Source organism: Ceratosolen solmsi, unplaced genomic scaffold, assembly GCF_000503995.2.
Source record: "Ceratosolen solmsi marchali unplaced genomic scaffold, CerSol_1.0 scaffold61, whole genome shotgun sequence".
NCBI classification, from domain to species: Eukaryota; Metazoa; Arthropoda; class Insecta; order Hymenoptera; family Agaonidae; genus Ceratosolen; species Ceratosolen solmsi.
In genome coordinates, this window is record NW_011948435.1 from 3,837,189 (window position 1) to 3,857,209 (window position 20,021).

Consider the following 20,021-nt stretch of genomic DNA (forward strand, 5'->3'; position numbering starts at 1 on the left):
GACTCTCTCATCAACTTTATCTTTTTTTCCTACCGGTTGGTGGCTTTAAATATAAATCCCTTGCACAATGTCTTACACATGATAGTCCGAGAATTATTTAATTAAATACACCTCTCTCCTCTCTCTTTCTCGCACGTTCGTTTTCACTTCAGTTTTGGTTAAGCAGTCGTAACTAGAGTTTACATATCTAACTACGACGTCCAACCGATTGTACTTTCTAGTAGGTTTATTGAGATAAAGTTGAAGTAGTTCTAATAATAAACTTAAATTTTTTTTCTACTATCAATTGGATAAGTACATAATTATGTTACTAGTGTGCGCGTTGAATACGATGAAAATGTGAACAGAAACTTTGTTTCATGCACAAAGTCAAGAATTTATATCGCAAGATACAATTATACTGTATTTCAAGCAGGCTAACTTTCAATTTTGCAAATAAATAATTAAAAAATTTTTCAATTTACTTACATTTTTCACACTTTCAATAATACTTAAATCTATATTCTAAGATTTACATCAAACTATGAAAGTTTATTAAGTAACATTATAATTATATACAATATATTTATGAAACATATAGTCTACATTAAGCAGAACAAAGTTATTTTTCATAGTAAGTTGACGCGAGTATTTGAAATGAAATTTAAATGGAAAGGTGAACAAGTTCATTGCATAAAATAGAAGAAAAAAAATGCATTATTCGATATCTCACACTTCCTCTTTGTCTTTCCTAGGGGCTTCGGAAGAACGTCCAGTTATGCCACTTTTGCTGAACACGCCGATTAATCTGAGCCGACCTATTCCATCGGTACAGGAATATCCATCTAGTGCACCACCAATTCCACCACCACCGCAAAAGTACTACGCCAGTACGGAGATCTGTAAGGTAAGATCAAGATCAGAAAGATCCACACTCTCTAACTCCTCTCTGCCCCCCCCCACGCATATCTTTAGATAACCATTAAATAACTATTCAGTCATTAGATAATCAATAGTTAAAATTATGCTCGAGTCTACTACTTCTCTTAATATTCATCAATGACAAAGTGCTTATTCATTCTCACGCACCTTTTTTCCAAAATCTAGTCTAATTGTTCAAAAGAACATAATAGCGAGCGACTTGCAGTACCTGGAAATTAATTTTACGGGTCAGTCGAATGCAAAAAGACAGACAAAAATTACAATGATAATGAGAGGAGTGGATATACTTTAAGATGTTGTTTTCATTTTCTAAGCTTCGCGGCTTGAAGTACATGATTCATAACATACAAAAGGCCACACTCCACTCCACTCGATGTTCGCTATATATTTTAATCTTACAATGGCATTCGCTATCGCATTACACAGGCCCACTCCATTACAACGTAAATCACTCGGCTTATATATATATATATATATATATGCGAGGAATCCTTGTTTTATTCCACCCGAAGCATAAGCGCGTACTCGTGACCTTCCACAATCCACATTCACACGAGTCTTTGCAGAGTCCGGGACTGCCGCCACTTCCGCCATCGCCGAACCTCAGCTGCACACCACCACCCCACAGCGGCAAAGCCTCCAGTAGTCTAAACAGCTACAGTCCCGAGGACATGCTGACGGAGGAGGAGGATCAGACGGCCCCGGCGACCGTCGACTGCGTCATCTTTGACTTTCCGCGAGAGAGGCTAAACATTGCCGAGAGCTTCGGTTGCGGCTACTTCGGAGACGTGCACGTTTGCGAGGTCGATCGCTTCCCGGGCTACGAAGAGGTTTTTCGTAGCACCAGTAGTGACCTCGTCGTCGTCAAATCGCTCAGGCCGGGCTCCTCCGACATTCTCAGGTCTCTTTAACCACATTTCCAAGATTCATACAAGGAGGACACATTTTACCTAATCATGGATTATTCATTCCCTCTATTTTATTATTCGCAAATTCTAATAGACATTGCCAATGTAGTAAGTCACGTGTGCTTTGAGTAAGTCATTTTCCACTACCATTTCTAGCGTCGACGTCTATTAGATTTTTAACACGAGTTAAATGTTTTAGCCTCTTATACAATATCAATAATCTCCGAAAGTCATATTTTATTAAATATTGCCGTTTAATAAAATTTGCTAAAGCATCGAAATCGTATATTTAGCTCATACAATTAACAATTTCATATGTAATTCAAATACAATATTAAAAAAAGTACTCTTGAAAATGTCTCTTACTCTTACGAAAAATTACGTTAATAGTAAAAAAAACTTCCACAAGGAATAATAAATTCATTTTAACGGAAATATTGATTTATTTTTTAGTTAACTTTGTATTACTACATATTAACGCACTTTAAAGTAGTATTTCAATTCAGATTTTGAATTATGTTCATGTAAGTAACAATTTTCTCTCAAAAAGTCTCTCATATATATCTTGACTATAAAATTGTCTTTCCAATAACGAACTACTCTTTCGGTTTACATGGGTAAAACTTTTTGCGTCACTCACCCTTTCTTTTAGAAATCGAGTGTTGTTTACACTTCACATCCACCGAACTAAACGTAACAGCAGTTTTGTTTTGCGAAGAAAGTTTTCACCTTTATCCACAATCGCTTTAAATTCACTTTACTCGTGAACACTCTTAATTCAACAACTGCTACTTTTCCCAAGAAAAGTCGCACCTTCTAACTTCTGTACTTTTCATTATACTATTGATTATTATATTATTGCATACTGAAGCTATATAAATACATTTTATATATAATAATAATAATAATAATGTGATATGTCAAAAGAATTCCATAAAAAAAAAAAAAAAAAAAAAAAAAAAAAAAAAATCTAAATTGAATAAATCATTTATGCTACTTTAACCGACAGACGATTTAATTTTTAATAATTAATTCAAGTGGTTATTATCATTCGTCATATATTCATTGATTTGTTGAATTGATAAATGAAAGAGTTATATAACGGAAGTTGGCCGACTGCAATATAAACGAAGGAAAGGACGTAAGTAAATGTTGCTGTTAATATTTCGTTTGCAGGCTAGAATTTAGAGAAGAAGCAAAGAGATTGGCGCAACTTAATGATCGAAATATCGTGCGATTACTTGGTGCCAGTCTCGATGATGATCCAATGTGCATCGTCTTAGAAAATGGCGAATGTGGAGATTTAAATCAGTACCTGCAAAGTCACGTGGCTGAGACATCCACTGTGCAAACGGCGAAAACCTTAAGGTATGTTAAGATAACGGATTAAAAAGATATTAAAGACATTTTTATTTATCTTGTTGGAGCGTATAATCGTGTTAAAGCGTATTTGCAAGAGAATCCTTCGAAAAAAACTTTACTCAAACTTGAATAGTCGACTACAGGTCCTTAAGAGCGAACATTAAGAATTCCAAAGGAGAAATCGATTCCATCTCAGTGTCTCGAGTAAATAATTACACACTTAACTGCCAGTTACACTGCTTAAAATTATATTTCGCAGAACATGTACATCAAAATTAACTTTATTATAAAATTGAAGATTAAAATTGTTTATTGTTATTATTTATGATAAATTTTATTTGGTCATATATTTTTGTATATATGAATGTGATATGCTTGAGTCTCATAAAATGAAAAAGTAATGATATTAAAAATTAACAATTTTTCATCATATATCATTCAACTAATTATATAAATTTTCAAGTATATATCTTAAAATTATTAAAAATTGCTTGTGAAATGAAAAATTGTAAAGATCAAGTCGGTATATTGCACAGGCATCAAACTTATAAACGAATTAATTAGAATTGTATTTTAAATTATAGGCATAGTCCACAAATTTATTGAAAATTATTATTTACAATAAAATTGAAATTTGTAGAAACAAAATTTTCACTTAGATTAAAAAAATTTAATAAAATCGATGAGACTTACTGCAGGCTCCATAATATTTCATATTGATCTGTTTTATCTGGTGTAGAGTGACTTATAACGACATCCATATACTTTCATGTAAATGTTATCTTAAGCTTAAATTTATCTAAATGCATTAATGGCTAGTAATTTTGAGGTTCGACGTTTATTGTCGAATATTTTGTAGTTAGATATTAATATTTATATCAAATACTTTTCTAGTTTATCGTTTCCAATTTTGTATAAATAACCTAAATCTACTGTTAAAATATGAATTCAATGTCAATTCATAAACTTATATAGAAATTATTTTTCTTTTTTTCAAAACTCATAACTGATTACATAAATTGGTTTAAAAATTAGCCGTCTGTATTTATTCTACAATAATTATTGTTTTATTAATTTAGATTTTCCTATTAAATATATCTATTAAACGGAATAGAACAAATATTTTCTTCTTCTTTTTCTCTAGTTTTCATCTGGACTATTTAAACTGACAATATTTATCTGTAATATACGATTGTAAAGAATTATCATAAGTCATCAAATCAAATGAAACTTAATAATTCAATAAATACAATTATGTTTATTAAATGCAAAATTATTTTAGAAATTTAATTATTTCCAATATTTTATTGTTTATATTAGAAAGAACAAATTAAGTACAGATAACTAGCAAATATTTAAAAAAAAAAAAAAACATTTTACATTTCTTGTACATCGACAATCGATTAATGCTAATAATAGTTAACCTACTTTTAAATAGGATTAGAATATCATTCGACAAATATTGTCAATAACTTGATAATTATTTTACATCTTAGTTCAAATTCATATTTTGAAGTGAAATGTACTTTTCATCAGAAATTCAGTCATATTTCTGGATTATACGTGCATTTTGCTTGACATTATTGTCAATTTCTAGGAATCTTACTATAGACTTTATATATATATATATATATATATATATATTAATTTTGAGTTAAAAGTTAGAAATTAGAAATAAATATGAGAAGGCCGATAAGCCTTGAATGAATCGGATATTTACGTTATTTGATACATTGTAACGAGAGATTGAAGAAGTAGTGATCTCATATGCGGATAATAAATATATATAATATCACGTTCATGATTGAAAATAGATCCACTAATAGTATATTATGATTATAATGTATGATTTTAAAATCATTGTTTCCTATACACAATATTATTTATTAAATAAAACGATAGCCTCATAACTTAATACAATGTGTATCGCAACTTTGAGAATGTCTTACAATACAATATGCTGTTCAATCAGGCAAAAACTATATTTCACCCTCATTAGTTTCAACTTTTTGATCAATATTTTTTTCTTTTTATTTCTAAACTAACAATAAAATACATGTAAAATAGTTGAGCAGTTTGCATAAAAATGAATAATTGCCTAAATATCTGAATGTACATTGCGAAAAAATACAATAAAATTAATACAATACAATACAATAAATTTTTTTCTAAACTTTTTCCAAATAAATCTAATAACCTACATGTACATTATAATGTTTTTCTTCCAATTTTATGAATATGGTATAATTTTTTATAACACATATTTGTTTTTAATGAATAAAATTGGTACTATAAAATTGATTCTGTAAGAGTGCCTAGATCAACAAAGTAAAAATATATTTTATTGCAACATTTATTTTTAAATAAGCAGAACAATAGCGAGGGAAAATAAATTATTTTTAATTATTTTTCATCTATCAAATGCAATATAAAGAGTAAGTTTTATCGATAAAAAAAAAACAATTATACATTATCAGAATACGCGCAAAAGAACTTAAAAATAACTTATCGATAGTTTCTTATTTTTAAATACATTTAAATACGATCTTATTAGTTAAGAAGATTATTCATGTAAAAGTTAAAATACAACAACAACAACAACAACAACAACAACAACAACAACAACAACAACAACAACAACAACAACAACAACAACAACAACAACAACAACAACAACAACAACAACAACAACAACAACAACAACAACAACAACAACAACAACAACAACAACAACAACAACAACAACAACAACAACAACAACAACAACAACAACAACAACAACAACAACAACAACAACAACAACAACAACAACAACAACAACAACAACAACAACAACAACAACAACAACAACAACAACAACAACAACAACAACAACAACAACAACAACAACAACAACAACAACAACAACAACAACAACAACAACAACAACAACAACAACAACAACAACAACAACAACAACAACAACAACAACAACAACAACAACAACAACAACAACAACAACAACAACAACAACAACAACAACAACAACAACAACAACAACAACAACAACAACAACAACAACAACAACAACAACAACAACAACAACAACAACAACAACAACAACAACAACAACAACAACAACAACAACAACAACAACAACAACAACAACAACAACAACAACAACAACAACAACAACAACAACAACAACAACAACAACAACAACAACAACAACAACAACAACAACAACAACAACAACAACAACAACAACAACAACAACAACAACAACAACAACAACAACAACAACAACAACAACAACAACAACAACAACAACAACAACAACAACAACAACAACAACAACAACAACAACAACAACAACAACAACAACAACAACAACAACAACAACAACAACAACAACAACAACAACAACAACAACAACAACAACAACAACAATAATAATAATGATAATGATAATGATAATGATAATGATAATGATAACAACAACGATATAAACACGTAGCATAATAATAATTAATATAAAAATAATATAATTAATACAATAATAGGAAAATAATTTAATCTAAAATATATTGGAAACAGAAATGTAATTATAATTTAATCACACGAGTCAGGAATAACTTTACGTGCCAATCTATGCTTGACAATTGCAAATGCATATACAGATTTTATTAAAAAATCAGGTGTGTCGTAGTTAACGATATTATTTAGGATCAATAACCTCGTGATTGTGTAGGCGTCGAGTTAGGATTTTGCTTTAAGCTATATTGCAGTAGCTCCACTACCTACTGACGAATTCAGACAAATGAAATATAATTTATAATCCAGTGGACTGCAAGAAGCTCTAAAACATAAGTGAGACAGGAAATGTTTTCATCTAATATATACAGCAAGTACTCGTGCTAACAGTCATGTATTTTAATAAGTTGATTTGGTTGTTTTTTTAATAAGCTCAATTTTTCTTTCTACTTCATTTTATATCATTTCCTTACTATAAAGTAAAATTATTAAAATCTCAATCATTATTAATAATTGAAACTATTATTGTAGATAAGATAATAAAAGAAATAAGGTACTTCTTTATAATATTTTATGAATGTTTTTATCTTTTAAACAATTTTTACATTTTATCAAATATTTGTCTCTTCTGACATTCCGTATTTAACGTATTGATTAATTAATTTAATTAAATATTCAAATTTTAATTAACTATGTCGGATAAATAATAAAAGTAATTATTCTTCATTATTTGGCAAATTTTATTAATAATGTTAATATATAAATACTTCAGTTGATTTTATACACATTTATTAAGATAATTATTAGTTAGAATATAACAGATAATTTCGAACAAAATTAACATTTCAACTTGACTATCTAATAATTAAATATAAGTACTGTAATTATTACAGTGTTTGATGTAAGATTCTTAAAGAATTCTGTCGTAAATTATAAATTTCTATATGGTGTCTAAAACTATAAATTTTTATATAATAGGATTTACTAGATTTTATCAGGCTTTTATTTACTATAATACCAATATATTTTTAAATATAAAAATGAATTTTGTAAGACTCTCACATTAGTTACTATTAAAGCTCACTCGTTTATTAAAAATGTTCAATAATTTTCCTCGTAAACGATATTATTATTATAGAATTTTCTAAATTTTTTTTTCTTTTTATAAATTATTTTAAATACTTGATTTTAATTGCAATAGTACATAAACAATATTTAACTTTTTTTTTTTTTTCAATATATTATGATTATATTCTTTTATACAATTATTTGGCATTATCGAATTATTTAACAATTTAATTATCATTTTTATGAAAATAATTTATTCGGGTTTTAATTGTAACAATATTACATTTCCTGTCATATCACTTGTAATAGGTTTCTTATACATCTGGATAGATGGGTTAAGATTTCTGATATTTTAAAAATATTTTTATACCATTTTTATAATGTGATCGCATCGTCACTTATTAAAAAATTATTTTTCTTTCCTTTACTATGTTCAACTAAGATCAATACAATTTATTTTCTATTATGTATTTCACGAATAATAATTAAGCAAGATATATATTTCCTCAAATTTCTAATAACTCTCAAAAGCTTTCATTAATTATTCAACATTCAAGAGCCTGTTTGACTCGAGTACATTGGTCCATTAGCTTCGACTTCACATCCATCCCCTTCTCACCTATGCTCCTTTTCATTTCTACCCCTTTTCCGAATTCTCCTTAATACTTTTCTTTCATCGGGCTTAGGTAACTACTATTTTTTCCCTTTGCTGTGTCTCAGAGTGTGTGCCGAGACCCATTTGTAAGCGACGCTTGTCACGCCTGATTTCTCTGTTGCAGCTTCGGCACTCTGATATACATGGCCACACAAATAGCATCCGGCATGAAGTATCTTGAGGAAATGGATTTTGTACACCGGGATCTCGCTACGAGGTAAGATCTTAGAAGGCATAAGCTGTGCCGATACAGATGGATTCGTAAAGCGAAAGTGGCTGAGGCAGATGCAGCAATTGTCAACACTCGTTTTCCCTCACTATTTCCGGATCTAAACTATATTTTCTTTAAGACATTCATTTAGTTTCAGGCTGATATTCTAATACATATTATTTATATACCGATCGCAAATCTAAACCTTCGGTTTTTTTTTTTTTTTTTATGTAACATAATAAACTTGTAACGTACATCTGAATTTAGAATGTCATAATCCCCCCTCCCCTCGCTCACCCGCCACTCTTTCACGATCTAACCTTTAACATATACGATTGCATAATTTTATAATCGATATTATTTCGACATAACTATTGATGTGACTGAGCGACACCCCTTAAGCCTTGTTGTGTCACTATAATTAATATACCTGTTAAAATGCGAAATGTTAAGGTTCTAGAAAATGAATGTAAATTCATGTAAATTATAGCGACAGTAAATTAAAAATGACAAAACTACTAATAATAAAAAGTATTAAAATGCATTTAATAATTCATAGAATTTTAAGTGAGAAAGCCCGAGATTTTATGATCCTTAGTCATTCGCCCTGCAGCCAGTTTTATAGTCAATAGTACTTTAGTGTGAGGCGTGCGCGTATGGTGCCATTTAGTAGAGGCACGTGTACCAATTATTAACTCTAATCATAAACCTTAATTATAATGCCCTCCGGTGGGTTGCTACATAACTGTCAACCCGGAAATTCATTAAAGGTTATTTATAGAAAGGTATTTGAGAGGAATGAAGTATAAATATTGTGGCGCGGCTATTACTCGCATTCGCACTATTCATTGACTTGTATAGTTCATTATAACGACGCTTATTCGAATTGTGGAGCTACAAATAATAAAATTCGAGATTCATTATTCCATAACATAAATTTTACCTTTTTCCCTATTTAACTTTTACTTTAGATACAAAGACATTTGAATGATATATTGTTAATTATATTTATAAAGCTCGTAATGATATGTTTACACATTATTGTGCATGATGTACCGTTAATAATGTTTATTAAATTTATCATTTCTATTATCAGTGAATAATAAATACGTATGTAGTTGTCTAAAATCGAAATGATATTTAAATATATAAAAGGAACGAGACGATTTCATTCAATATTTTAATCAACAATTTGAAAATTTATTTACAACGACATATATTATAATTGTGGATAAGTTTAATTTTTAGATTTATTAAACATTAACTAATGTGCGCGATATAAATGTTCATTATATCCGTATAATAGCGTTACTATTAAATATTAAATATTCATTACAATTTAACATTGATATATGTATTAGCAATAAATATCACGTACAAGATAAATTAATTTAATAAATATTTTATTGCCAATTATTAATAATAAATTAGATTAAATACCGTTGATGAAAGAAATGTAGACGATTAGCTAGAAATAATGCTACGAATATAAGGGAAGGCAACTTACTACGAGTTGATATAAAATTAGAACACGGTGCGATCGAATTTGAATTTCTACCCCCACCGAGCCATCAATCAAAATCAATACCAATGCCACTTAATGGCCCACGAGCTCGCCTCTTTTTACTTATTCCCAAACTACTGACAAAATAATATTCCAAAAAGACAACCGCAACCTGGCCCTGCCTAACTTTCGTAATATTATCGAAATTTGAAACTCTCAACGATCCGTGGCAACAATGTAGCCCCGCAAGCTCCCGAAGAGCCGCAACTTTTTAAGCGTTCGAGCGATGCCGCGTTTCGACTTATCTATACGTTACAGGCGTACTCTACGTGGGACTAAAGGCCAAGCCTGTCTGACGTAATAGTGAACTTTGCTCTTCTTCTTCTTCACGCCTGAGTCGACCGATTAAAAGTTTTGACTAATTGACCGGGAAATGGAGCCTTGTTAAACTTCCCTTTCTTATTTACTGTGTTTCTTCTTTGCTTCTTCTTTGTCTGTAGAAATGTTAACTAATTTGCTATTATGATCAGATAAAAATTATGTACTCGACATGAACTATTGGGTATTGATATTGGGAGGAAATTTTAATTTGCGTATTTTAATGCGAAATGCTCGATACTTTCGGCTAATTTCACATTTTTCTATTTGGAACGAATAAATACTGTTAATTTGGTATTATTGGTATTATAAAACATAAAATTATGATATTATGTAGATTTATTCATTTGTTTAAGTATAATACTTTAATATTATTATATAATTGTTTATAAATTAAAATATATAATCGGGTATGTGCAAGAACTTAAGATTATCGCATTCAATAAAAAATACGAAATTGTTTATTAATATTCTATTGATATTTATGCTTTAAAATATTCTATAAAAATATTCTAATAAAATTCTAATAAATATAAAATTAAGAAAGTTATGACTCATCGGGATTACGTCGATAACTAATGAGCATTTAGAAATATATTCAAACATAAAACGATTAAAAAAAAATTGATTTTGCAACTTTATTTATTTTTTTTCTTCGAAATTTCTCACGAAAAAAATTTGTAATTTTAGCTTTGCGTCAGGAAATAATTTGAGTAGCAGTCGTATAAGAATTGAAGTAAAACCAATAAGAAATAATAATAATAATAATAAAGTATATCAAGTAAAACAATAATAAGTAAAACGTAAATAATATAAGTTAAAAATATAAGAAAATGTAAAATCTCGTTATAAATTGGCTATAGTTTATTTATTCTTCTCAGCACATTCAATACTAAGAGACGAAGTCTCTAATTAAAGAAAATTGCAAGAACTTTCATAATAAATGTCACCCTGGGTAAAATTATTACCCCGTATATATAAGTTATTTAATTGTATCAATTCTGCTGTTTTTAAAAATATAAATATTTTTAACGTGGCGTTTGAATGTCCTATTAAAAGAAATAAATTTGTCTTGTAAATGACTGTAGTCTATATTTTCCAACAGTGTAATAAAAATTGTAAGGATGCTTCTAAAATTCCGCCGTGAAATATAAATTTAGTATAGTTAATAATGCAGGTTATTACCCTATTGCTTCTAAACTAAGTTATAAGTATTCACATTTTTAAAAATAAAACAAAATTTATAAGCAAATTCGCTGCTGAAAATTCATAATTACTTTAGGGATCTTAATTGAATTATATCAACTTGACACTTTGTTAAAAAGCTTGATAGTCGTAAATGCTTAGTAGACAACTTTGCAGGTGTAGTAAACTTTCAAATTTTGAACAATTTAATAATTAATATCTGCAATTTATCGTATATCTTCGGCAAAAATTTTATTCGCTCGACGAAGATTTTCATTCTTCTGCAATAGTTTTCCAAATTCACGAATTAATAGAGCGAGGATCAATAATAAGGATGTAATTGCAGGAATTGCCTCGTAAACCAAGGCTACTTCGTTAAGGTTTCGGATCTCGGACCCGGCAGGAGCTCTTACTTAGCCGACTATTTTAAGATTGAAGGACGAGCGGCGCTCCCTATACGTTGGATGGCTTGGGAATCGATGCTCTTGGTGAGTTGTAGTTGCGTTTTGTCAGCATTTCATTCACTTTAATACATTGCCCACCTGTTTCCATTTTCTCTATTTAGTGGTATTTTATATCCGTTTTACCGAAACCATCAATTTCTATTGATATGCAACCTCCACATTTCCATTTTATTTGTCTGACTCTTTCATTTCGTTTATTATGCAAAAGTTTTTTGTATAAAATTAAGCTATAAAATTACCGTACTAATATTTATAATAGTCTTATATAATTATAAGTAGTATGAGACTTTAAAATAGCAAAAGAAAACAAAACAAAAAAAAAAAAACAAAAAACAAAAAAAAAAGTAATTTAAGAGAGATACGTTAAAAATATAGATTCTTAATTAAATAATTAAACAGTGTCTAATGGTATTTTACGATTTTTTCAAATTTGCTTCAATGCATGGCATTATCTAATTTATCATGAGTTCTGGGCAAATGTTTGTGTAAAATTGTTAATATTAGTTACTTTTAAGTTCATCTTTATTTTACAGTCGGCTTCTCTTTATAAAAATAATTTTCTTTTATAAATATTCATAATAGTAATTACCGAGTCATCTCACATTATTATTGTTAAATAATTATTTTTTAACTATAACGAAAATGCCATTTTACTACAAATATATTATAATACCATTAATCAATAATTATGATAGCGAAAAAATCATAATATTACAATTACTCTTTCTAAGTACATTTACCATTGATAGTTATGAAACTCTATCCTTCCTAAGTGAAAATAATGCGATCATATGCTTTCGCTCCCTGTGATATTAGATGATTCTAGCTTGGAATGCCAATAAACTCTTCAAGTTCTAAGTTATCTGAATAATTCGCTGTAAGTAGTAGTCTGTCTACATGCATTCTCTAAATTTGAAAATAACTGTAAGAATATCCTGAAAATTCTGAACGAATCAGAGTAATCGGAAAATTTTGTATTCAAGATAAGAACTAATAGGAAAGTACTTTAATTCAAAATACAAAATTAATAATCAGTAAAAATTAATTTATTAACTAATATACATATGTGAATTTTAAAAATTTTTTTAATTTGTTTAATTGATGCAAATTTTCGTTTAATTACTATTATTTACGTTCAAAAAATATTTTAAAATATATTACATTTCTAAAGTTTCATAGGTTCGAAGATATAAAAGTCAAAACACTTTATAATATTATAATACGTTTATTACTTTTAAAGCATATCAAATTTTTCTCAAATATGAGTTCATGAATTATGTTATTACTAACCAATCAAATGTGTTCAAAAATCTTGTTAAATGAAAATATTTACCATATTAATCACAATGTCTTAATTTATTTTAGTAAACATTTTTATGTCTAAACTACAACGTATCTGTACGTACGAATTTCTTCATATTAGCGTACTTTTAAATTATTAATTCAAACGTAGTTCGAATAAAATGTTGAACTAAAAATGTTAAGAAAAATAATAAAATAAAATAATTCGTACACGCGTAATAAATGAGCGGTAAGAAGATGTAAATTATTGCTATAAACTCGTACAACTCAATTGTAAAATATTGAAAATTACTACAAACTTCTAACATTGAAATAATTATATAAAATTACGATAAATAAATATAAAAAATTCTCAATTTCTTATTAGATATAAAAATATATAAAACTAATATAGAAAATATGCAAGAATAAGATCATCTGGTATTAAGAAATATTAGCACAAATTATTACATGAATAGACTATAATAACATTGCAAAGTATTATAATTGTTTCAATGACAGAAAATCGTAAATGCTAGGCAAATTGGGATTACATAAGTAACTGACGATATCCTAAATACAAATTATATTAATTTTTATATAATCATCTTACAATGTTACAAATATCTTTATCTGTTGATATTAAATTAACGACTATCATATCCTTACTGATAATACTAATCTTTTATACGTACTATAAAAAATATCATCTAAAAAATTGATTGATTGAATTAAATATAATTGTATGAATTTTCTGAGAATTAAAATTGTTAATAATTCTTAGGTTTTAATGATGAGAATTTGCAAATTTTAATTTACGTGGACGAAATGCGCGTGTGTGCGCACACAATAGGAGATGAGAGACACAATACGCGTTATTATTCAAATATTACAATTAATAAACAAAACGCCTATAATAATTGAATGTCCTGAATAGATCGACTGGATAATGTTCTACGTAAATTATACTTTTATAAGGCTGAGAGAATGATGTTATGAAATAGGGTTTATGCTGTCAGATCGTGAAATCAAATTCTCCCCAGTTTCCGTCTCTATTTCTCTATTTATCCGGTTTCTCGTTTACTCTCGATAAAATGAGTAGACTATTTTTCACCGTTATTCGCAGGGGAACTACACGTCGAAAAGCGATGTGTGGGCGTTTGCCGTGACGTTCTGGGAGATCCTGACATTTGCACGCGAGCAACCTTTTGAAGAACTGCCGGACCATCGTATAGTCGAGAACGCAACATATTTTTACCAGGAGTATGAGAAAAGGGTGAGAATTTTTATATTTATTGTTAAATGTTTTTAAGTTTTTAAGACAATATACGTTATACAATAATACGTAATCATAATTACTATATGAGAGATTACTGTATGAGATTTTCTATAAGCCACTCGCGAGAAAAAATTTATACTAATTTTCATATATGAAATAATTGACGTTGTTAAATACGTTATCTCTCGACTAAAAAGTTATCGAATAAGATGAATAATGTGAACAATTAAAAAATATATTATTATCATAATAATTCTAACGTTATTGCATATTCCATGGTATGCGCGGAGAAACAGAGTCATGCACCCGTATTTATGAGATTCTACATTTATTATAGCAATGATTAAGGATGTCTATGAGTTTCATGATTTTTATCATAGAACATGAGAGAAATATTGCGATGACGTAAGGAAAAGATAAATAATCGTATGCCCTTAGATAATTTTGCCACTACCGAAGAACTGCCCGAAGGAGATGTACGACTTGATGTGCGAGTGTTGGCAGCGCAACGACGTCGATCGCCCGAACTTCCGTGAGATTCACCTGTTCCTCCAACGTAAGAATCTTGGTTACAAACCCAACCACAATGACACTTGATATAGAAAACTCGAAGGCTGGAATCTCATCCGGCTTTCCATGATGGGTGAGCTCAACGGTAATTGGTGGGGCCCGGCTGTCACCACCCTAACCTCCAGCGAGATCAACTGAAGAGAAACGAACACTCGAGTAAGGTGTATCTACGTGCTTTGGTGATGGTATTCGCGATTACGATGACAACAGCAACGACAACACGACGACAACGACGACAACAATGTTAATAACGATGATGTTAAAGACGACGACGATTACGCTAACAATGGTCATAACGATTATAATGACGATGATGATGATGATGACGATGACGATGACGACGATGATGATGATGATGATGATGATGATGATGATGATGATGATGATGATGATGGTGGTGGTGATGGTGACGGTGGTGGTGGTAGTGGCGGAGGCGATGGCGATGGTGATGGTGGTTTGTGGCGGAGTCGATGGTGGTAGTGGTGAGTGGAGTTGGTGGTAGTGGTGGATAAGGTAAAACAGCAGCAGCAGCAGCAGCGGCAGCGGCAGCAGCAGCTCGACAATAACCGCGCGCTTCCCTCTTGATGTATCTGTTAAAAGATGTATGTGTATACTTCAATCGACGTTCGATAATGTAATAATCCTTTCCTCTTTATCCCTTTGCCAAGAAGAAAATACTACAAAACACGCACTGCCAAAAGAACTACTGGGCTTTACACGCAATGAGACTTGATCGATGCGTTTCGCGGTCTGTTTTTTTTTTTGTTTTTTTTTGTTTTTGTTTATTTTGTTTTTGTTTTAAGGCAACCAATAGCATGCGGTATAAATGATGTTATTTTGTAATTAACGTTAAATCAATAAAAATTGAAACGAGTTGTTGGATAAACAGTAATGTTTCTAAATTATGCAGGTAAAAAATATAAAGTATCTCAGACAAAAGAAGTTTTCTCGATAATGTGTTGTAAAATCTCGTATAAAAAAGAATTAAGATGGTAATTTATTTTAATTTAAAAATAATTTCTATACGTTTCATTTAACAAACTGAAAAAAACTTTTTATTTACTTTTTACAAAAATAAAAAAAAAAAACTCATATCTACTTGTTATACGAATTTCTCAAGCTTATATAGTAGATTTATATGTATGTATATGTGTGTGTGTGTGTATATATATATATATATATATATATATATATATATATATTTATTTAGTTTGAAAAAGAATTTATTATAAAGAATATGGTATATGGAGAACGAATGTGAATGAGGATCATCGATAAGAGGGAATTCGCAATGTTACAATTTTTTAAATATTATATTTTAATTTTCATTTAATTTGCAGTTGCTTATCGGTGAGTTTATTATGGTTACTCATTTTAATCTAATCAATGATTGTTGATTGTCTTCGTTTTTTTTTTTGTATAATTATACGAAGATTACTATAACGATTTTAGCGAATTAATAATTGAAAGACGTCGAGGAGGCAGCGATTAATAAACACTAATTATTGTCAGTTGCTATTTTCACAGCACATTTGAATATAACTCTGTTAGATACCTGATAAATTTATAAGATGATATTCAATGTAAATGAATAAAAAGTTATGGTAAAATTTACATGTGACTGTTATTTATGCACTCGATTTAAATAAATTATATAAAATTTTGTTTTTCATTTTCTTTGTTTTCTTCTTTTAATTATTTTCAGTCATTTAGTTTTGTAACAAGCATATAAAAGTAAGTATATTGCATATAAATAAAATTCTTAAATATCTTGCCATAACAGATATTGAAAAACAAACATTATAATTAGGTTTTTACTTGTTATTGTCATAATTTACTTGTTGTTATAATATATATATATATATATATATATATATATATATGTGTGTAAGAAAAATATTTTTTAATATTTATATATAAAGAATATATTTTATTAAGCATATATCAATAAGATATTATCTGAATTTTATTTAATCAATTGATATAATCAAATCAAATTAAATATGAAATTTGTAATTTTTTCAAATTACGATTAATTAATACAATAATTACTTATCCATAATAATTCCAAGAGCACATACATTATTATTACCCCTTATTTTATATAATATAACATTTATTTATATATATTAAATCTCTTAAACGAACGATTAACAAACTCAGAAATTTGTACTTTTTTTTCTTTCTAAACTATGAAACATCAAATTTACTCTATCTTACTGACAAGACTAATTTAATTTCTTTTTACGCGTATGTTGAATTAGAACAATGAAGTGACGAAGGAGGGGAGAAGGCAACGAGTTAACAGCTCACTAATCGTGTTTTTATTTTTCGAATGAAAATATAGAGATAAAGAGAGAGAGAGAGAGAGAGAGAGAGAGAGAGTAGTGCGAGGTGAAAAGAACGCAAAACGAACGACGCGACAACGATTTGAAATGCACGAGTGCTCTGACGCGTCAGACACGTACCTATGCTGGATGGATATGTTGAATGGGGTTTCGTGAAAGAAAGAAAGAGAAAGTGCCAGTAAAATGTCTGATATATTGCTGTATTGGAAAACGCGGCTCTTCATGCGCCAGAGAATATAGATGATATAAATAATATAAGAAAGAGGTAAAAGGTAAAAATATAAATTATGCTAAAATTAGCGAATGTAATGGTATAAGAAAAGTGGCAAATGGAAAGTCACACATTAATCAATTGTACGTAAACGTGATCGTTTGTGAAAATTTTCTCACCAAAGAATAAAAATATTTTTCATGCCTTATTGATTTTTCAATAATAATTTGCCCGAATATTTCTGATTAGATAAAATCGCAATGCAAATTTTTCTTATCCCAATATTCGATAAATTGTCTAAAGTGTGCAAAAGTAATATGTACATGAGATATTCGATGGACTTTTAAAAATAGAGGAACTTAATTGAAATACAATTGATCGATAGATTGATTTTATAAAACATAATGTTAATTTTTTTCTCTTTTCAACACTGGAAATCCGAGTGATGTTTAAATCATTCCTATAATGCGTTCGCACATACCAAAACGAAATTCCATTAAAAACAAAAAAAAAAAAAAAAATTTACAATATCGCTGATGTTTGTTTTCGTGTTCTAATTTTCACTATAAAACTTGAATCCGGATTTTCATGTAAATACGGAAAATGTGCCGTCAGAAGTTCAATCGAAATATCGATACATCTCGACATATATAGTGTATGGAACAAGCGTTAACGTATGCTCGAGAGCCAATTGGCTAGATCCCCTTCCCCCTCCCCTTCCCATCACGCCCCATCCACCGCAATCATAGGTGTGTGGCCGACATTGTCAAAATCCACCACCTTAACATACTATTTGCGATTAAAATTGTACTTATACGTGCCCGTAGAGTCGGGTCTCGAATCGACGATTTTCGCTTCGCCCCATTAGCTATCTCGCGAGAGTCTTTTCCACGGCCTCATAAATCCATGGAACAATAGCGATTCATTAGCGGCTGCTCGATCGTGACGAATTCTTGCTCGATTGATTTGAAAATAGCACAACAACAGAGAAAAAGCAGGCAGCCTCTGTCTATATAGTGGCATCGATCATATTGGATTACAGATAGATGGTGAGCGCTACATGTGCGGTGTCAACGTTAATCGAAATGTGATTTGCGAGATTCGATATCTAGTGCCAGGGACAAAAAACATTGCACCTTAAATTTAAAAATAGAAAATGTTTTGTATGTATAAGAAATCACGTGGCCCTTTCATCTTTGTTACAAAATTGCTAAAATCTAGTTTACCTGCTTTATCAATTATTTCTGTCAGTTGTCATAATTTTCGAAAATATTTATTTGAAAAAATTGTGAAACGAGGCCATCGTAGAGATTGATCGTAGCTACAAAATCTCTAAGGAGCATAAAATTCTGTAATTTAATGTTTCATTATTTCCCTATTTAAAATCAATAGTCCATCGGTTTATAAGAATGAAGTAATTGATAAGAGTGGATCTAAGGAAATTTAACCAATTGATTCATCATAGTGCTTGTCGCGTGAAATCATTCCCATACGGCAACGAATTCAATAAACAATGTAAATACTTGTTATTACGATGCATAAGCTGAGAAATTGTTTGATTAATTAGCCGAAAACGAGGAGGGTATTATAAATAATGTGAGGTATATAAAGATTTTTGAGCCCCGGGATATTTAATGGGGTCTTAATGGCGTCTTATTGGGGTCTTGATGGGCGCTGATGGGAAGGGGGGCGGAGCGGATTTCAATATGAAGGTTTGAGTATTATTAATTTTGTTGTTATAGAGACCAAAAGTATGGGGGTAAAAAGTATACTTTTCTATGCATAATTTCTCAAGTCCGAGCGCCGACTAGCTTTAACGGGGAACAAGCCGCAAGCAAAACACTGGCGGATAATACATAAATCACTCACAGGTGTCATGCATGGCTGGTGAATTTTTTCTTCCCCAGGACAAATGCATGAATCTCTCTCGCTTCGTTCGAAAAATTGATACTGTCAACGTAGTCGCACGCATGGAGAAGTCGCGTAAGTGCCACACGGTCACGTCGGCGCACGTAATTTATCGCTCCGATAACAAAATGCTGTCCACCTCACCTTTCTTTGTCGAATTATATCTTCAGGGCGCGTATTCCACTTTCAAGAGAGCAAACTGATCAGCGATGATGCATTGTATATCTCCCCTTTCGACTTTTTATCCATCCCGTT

At 29.9% G+C, this 20,021-nt stretch overlaps 1 protein-coding gene across 1 annotated transcript in view; it reads left to right on the forward strand.

The window, feature by feature from the left end:
- The window catches only part of Ddr (discoidin domain-containing receptor 2), a 126,225-nt gene extending 110,692 nt beyond the window's left edge, over nucleotides 1–15,533 (forward strand). Inside the window, exons 12-18 of the mRNA XM_011503040.1 lie at nucleotides 682–886; nucleotides 1,488–1,822; nucleotides 3,006–3,197; nucleotides 8,552–8,644; nucleotides 12,052–12,193; nucleotides 14,577–14,726; nucleotides 15,168–15,533. Coding sequence (XP_011501342.1) covers nucleotides 682–886; nucleotides 1,488–1,822; nucleotides 3,006–3,197; nucleotides 8,552–8,644; nucleotides 12,052–12,193; nucleotides 14,577–14,726; nucleotides 15,168–15,326 — 1,276 coding nt within the window. The 3' untranslated portion in view covers nucleotides 15,327–15,533. The remainder of the gene's footprint in view (nucleotides 1–681; nucleotides 887–1,487; nucleotides 1,823–3,005; nucleotides 3,198–8,551; nucleotides 8,645–12,051; nucleotides 12,194–14,576; nucleotides 14,727–15,167) is intronic.
- Nucleotides 15,534–20,021: the final 4,488 nt, after the last annotated feature.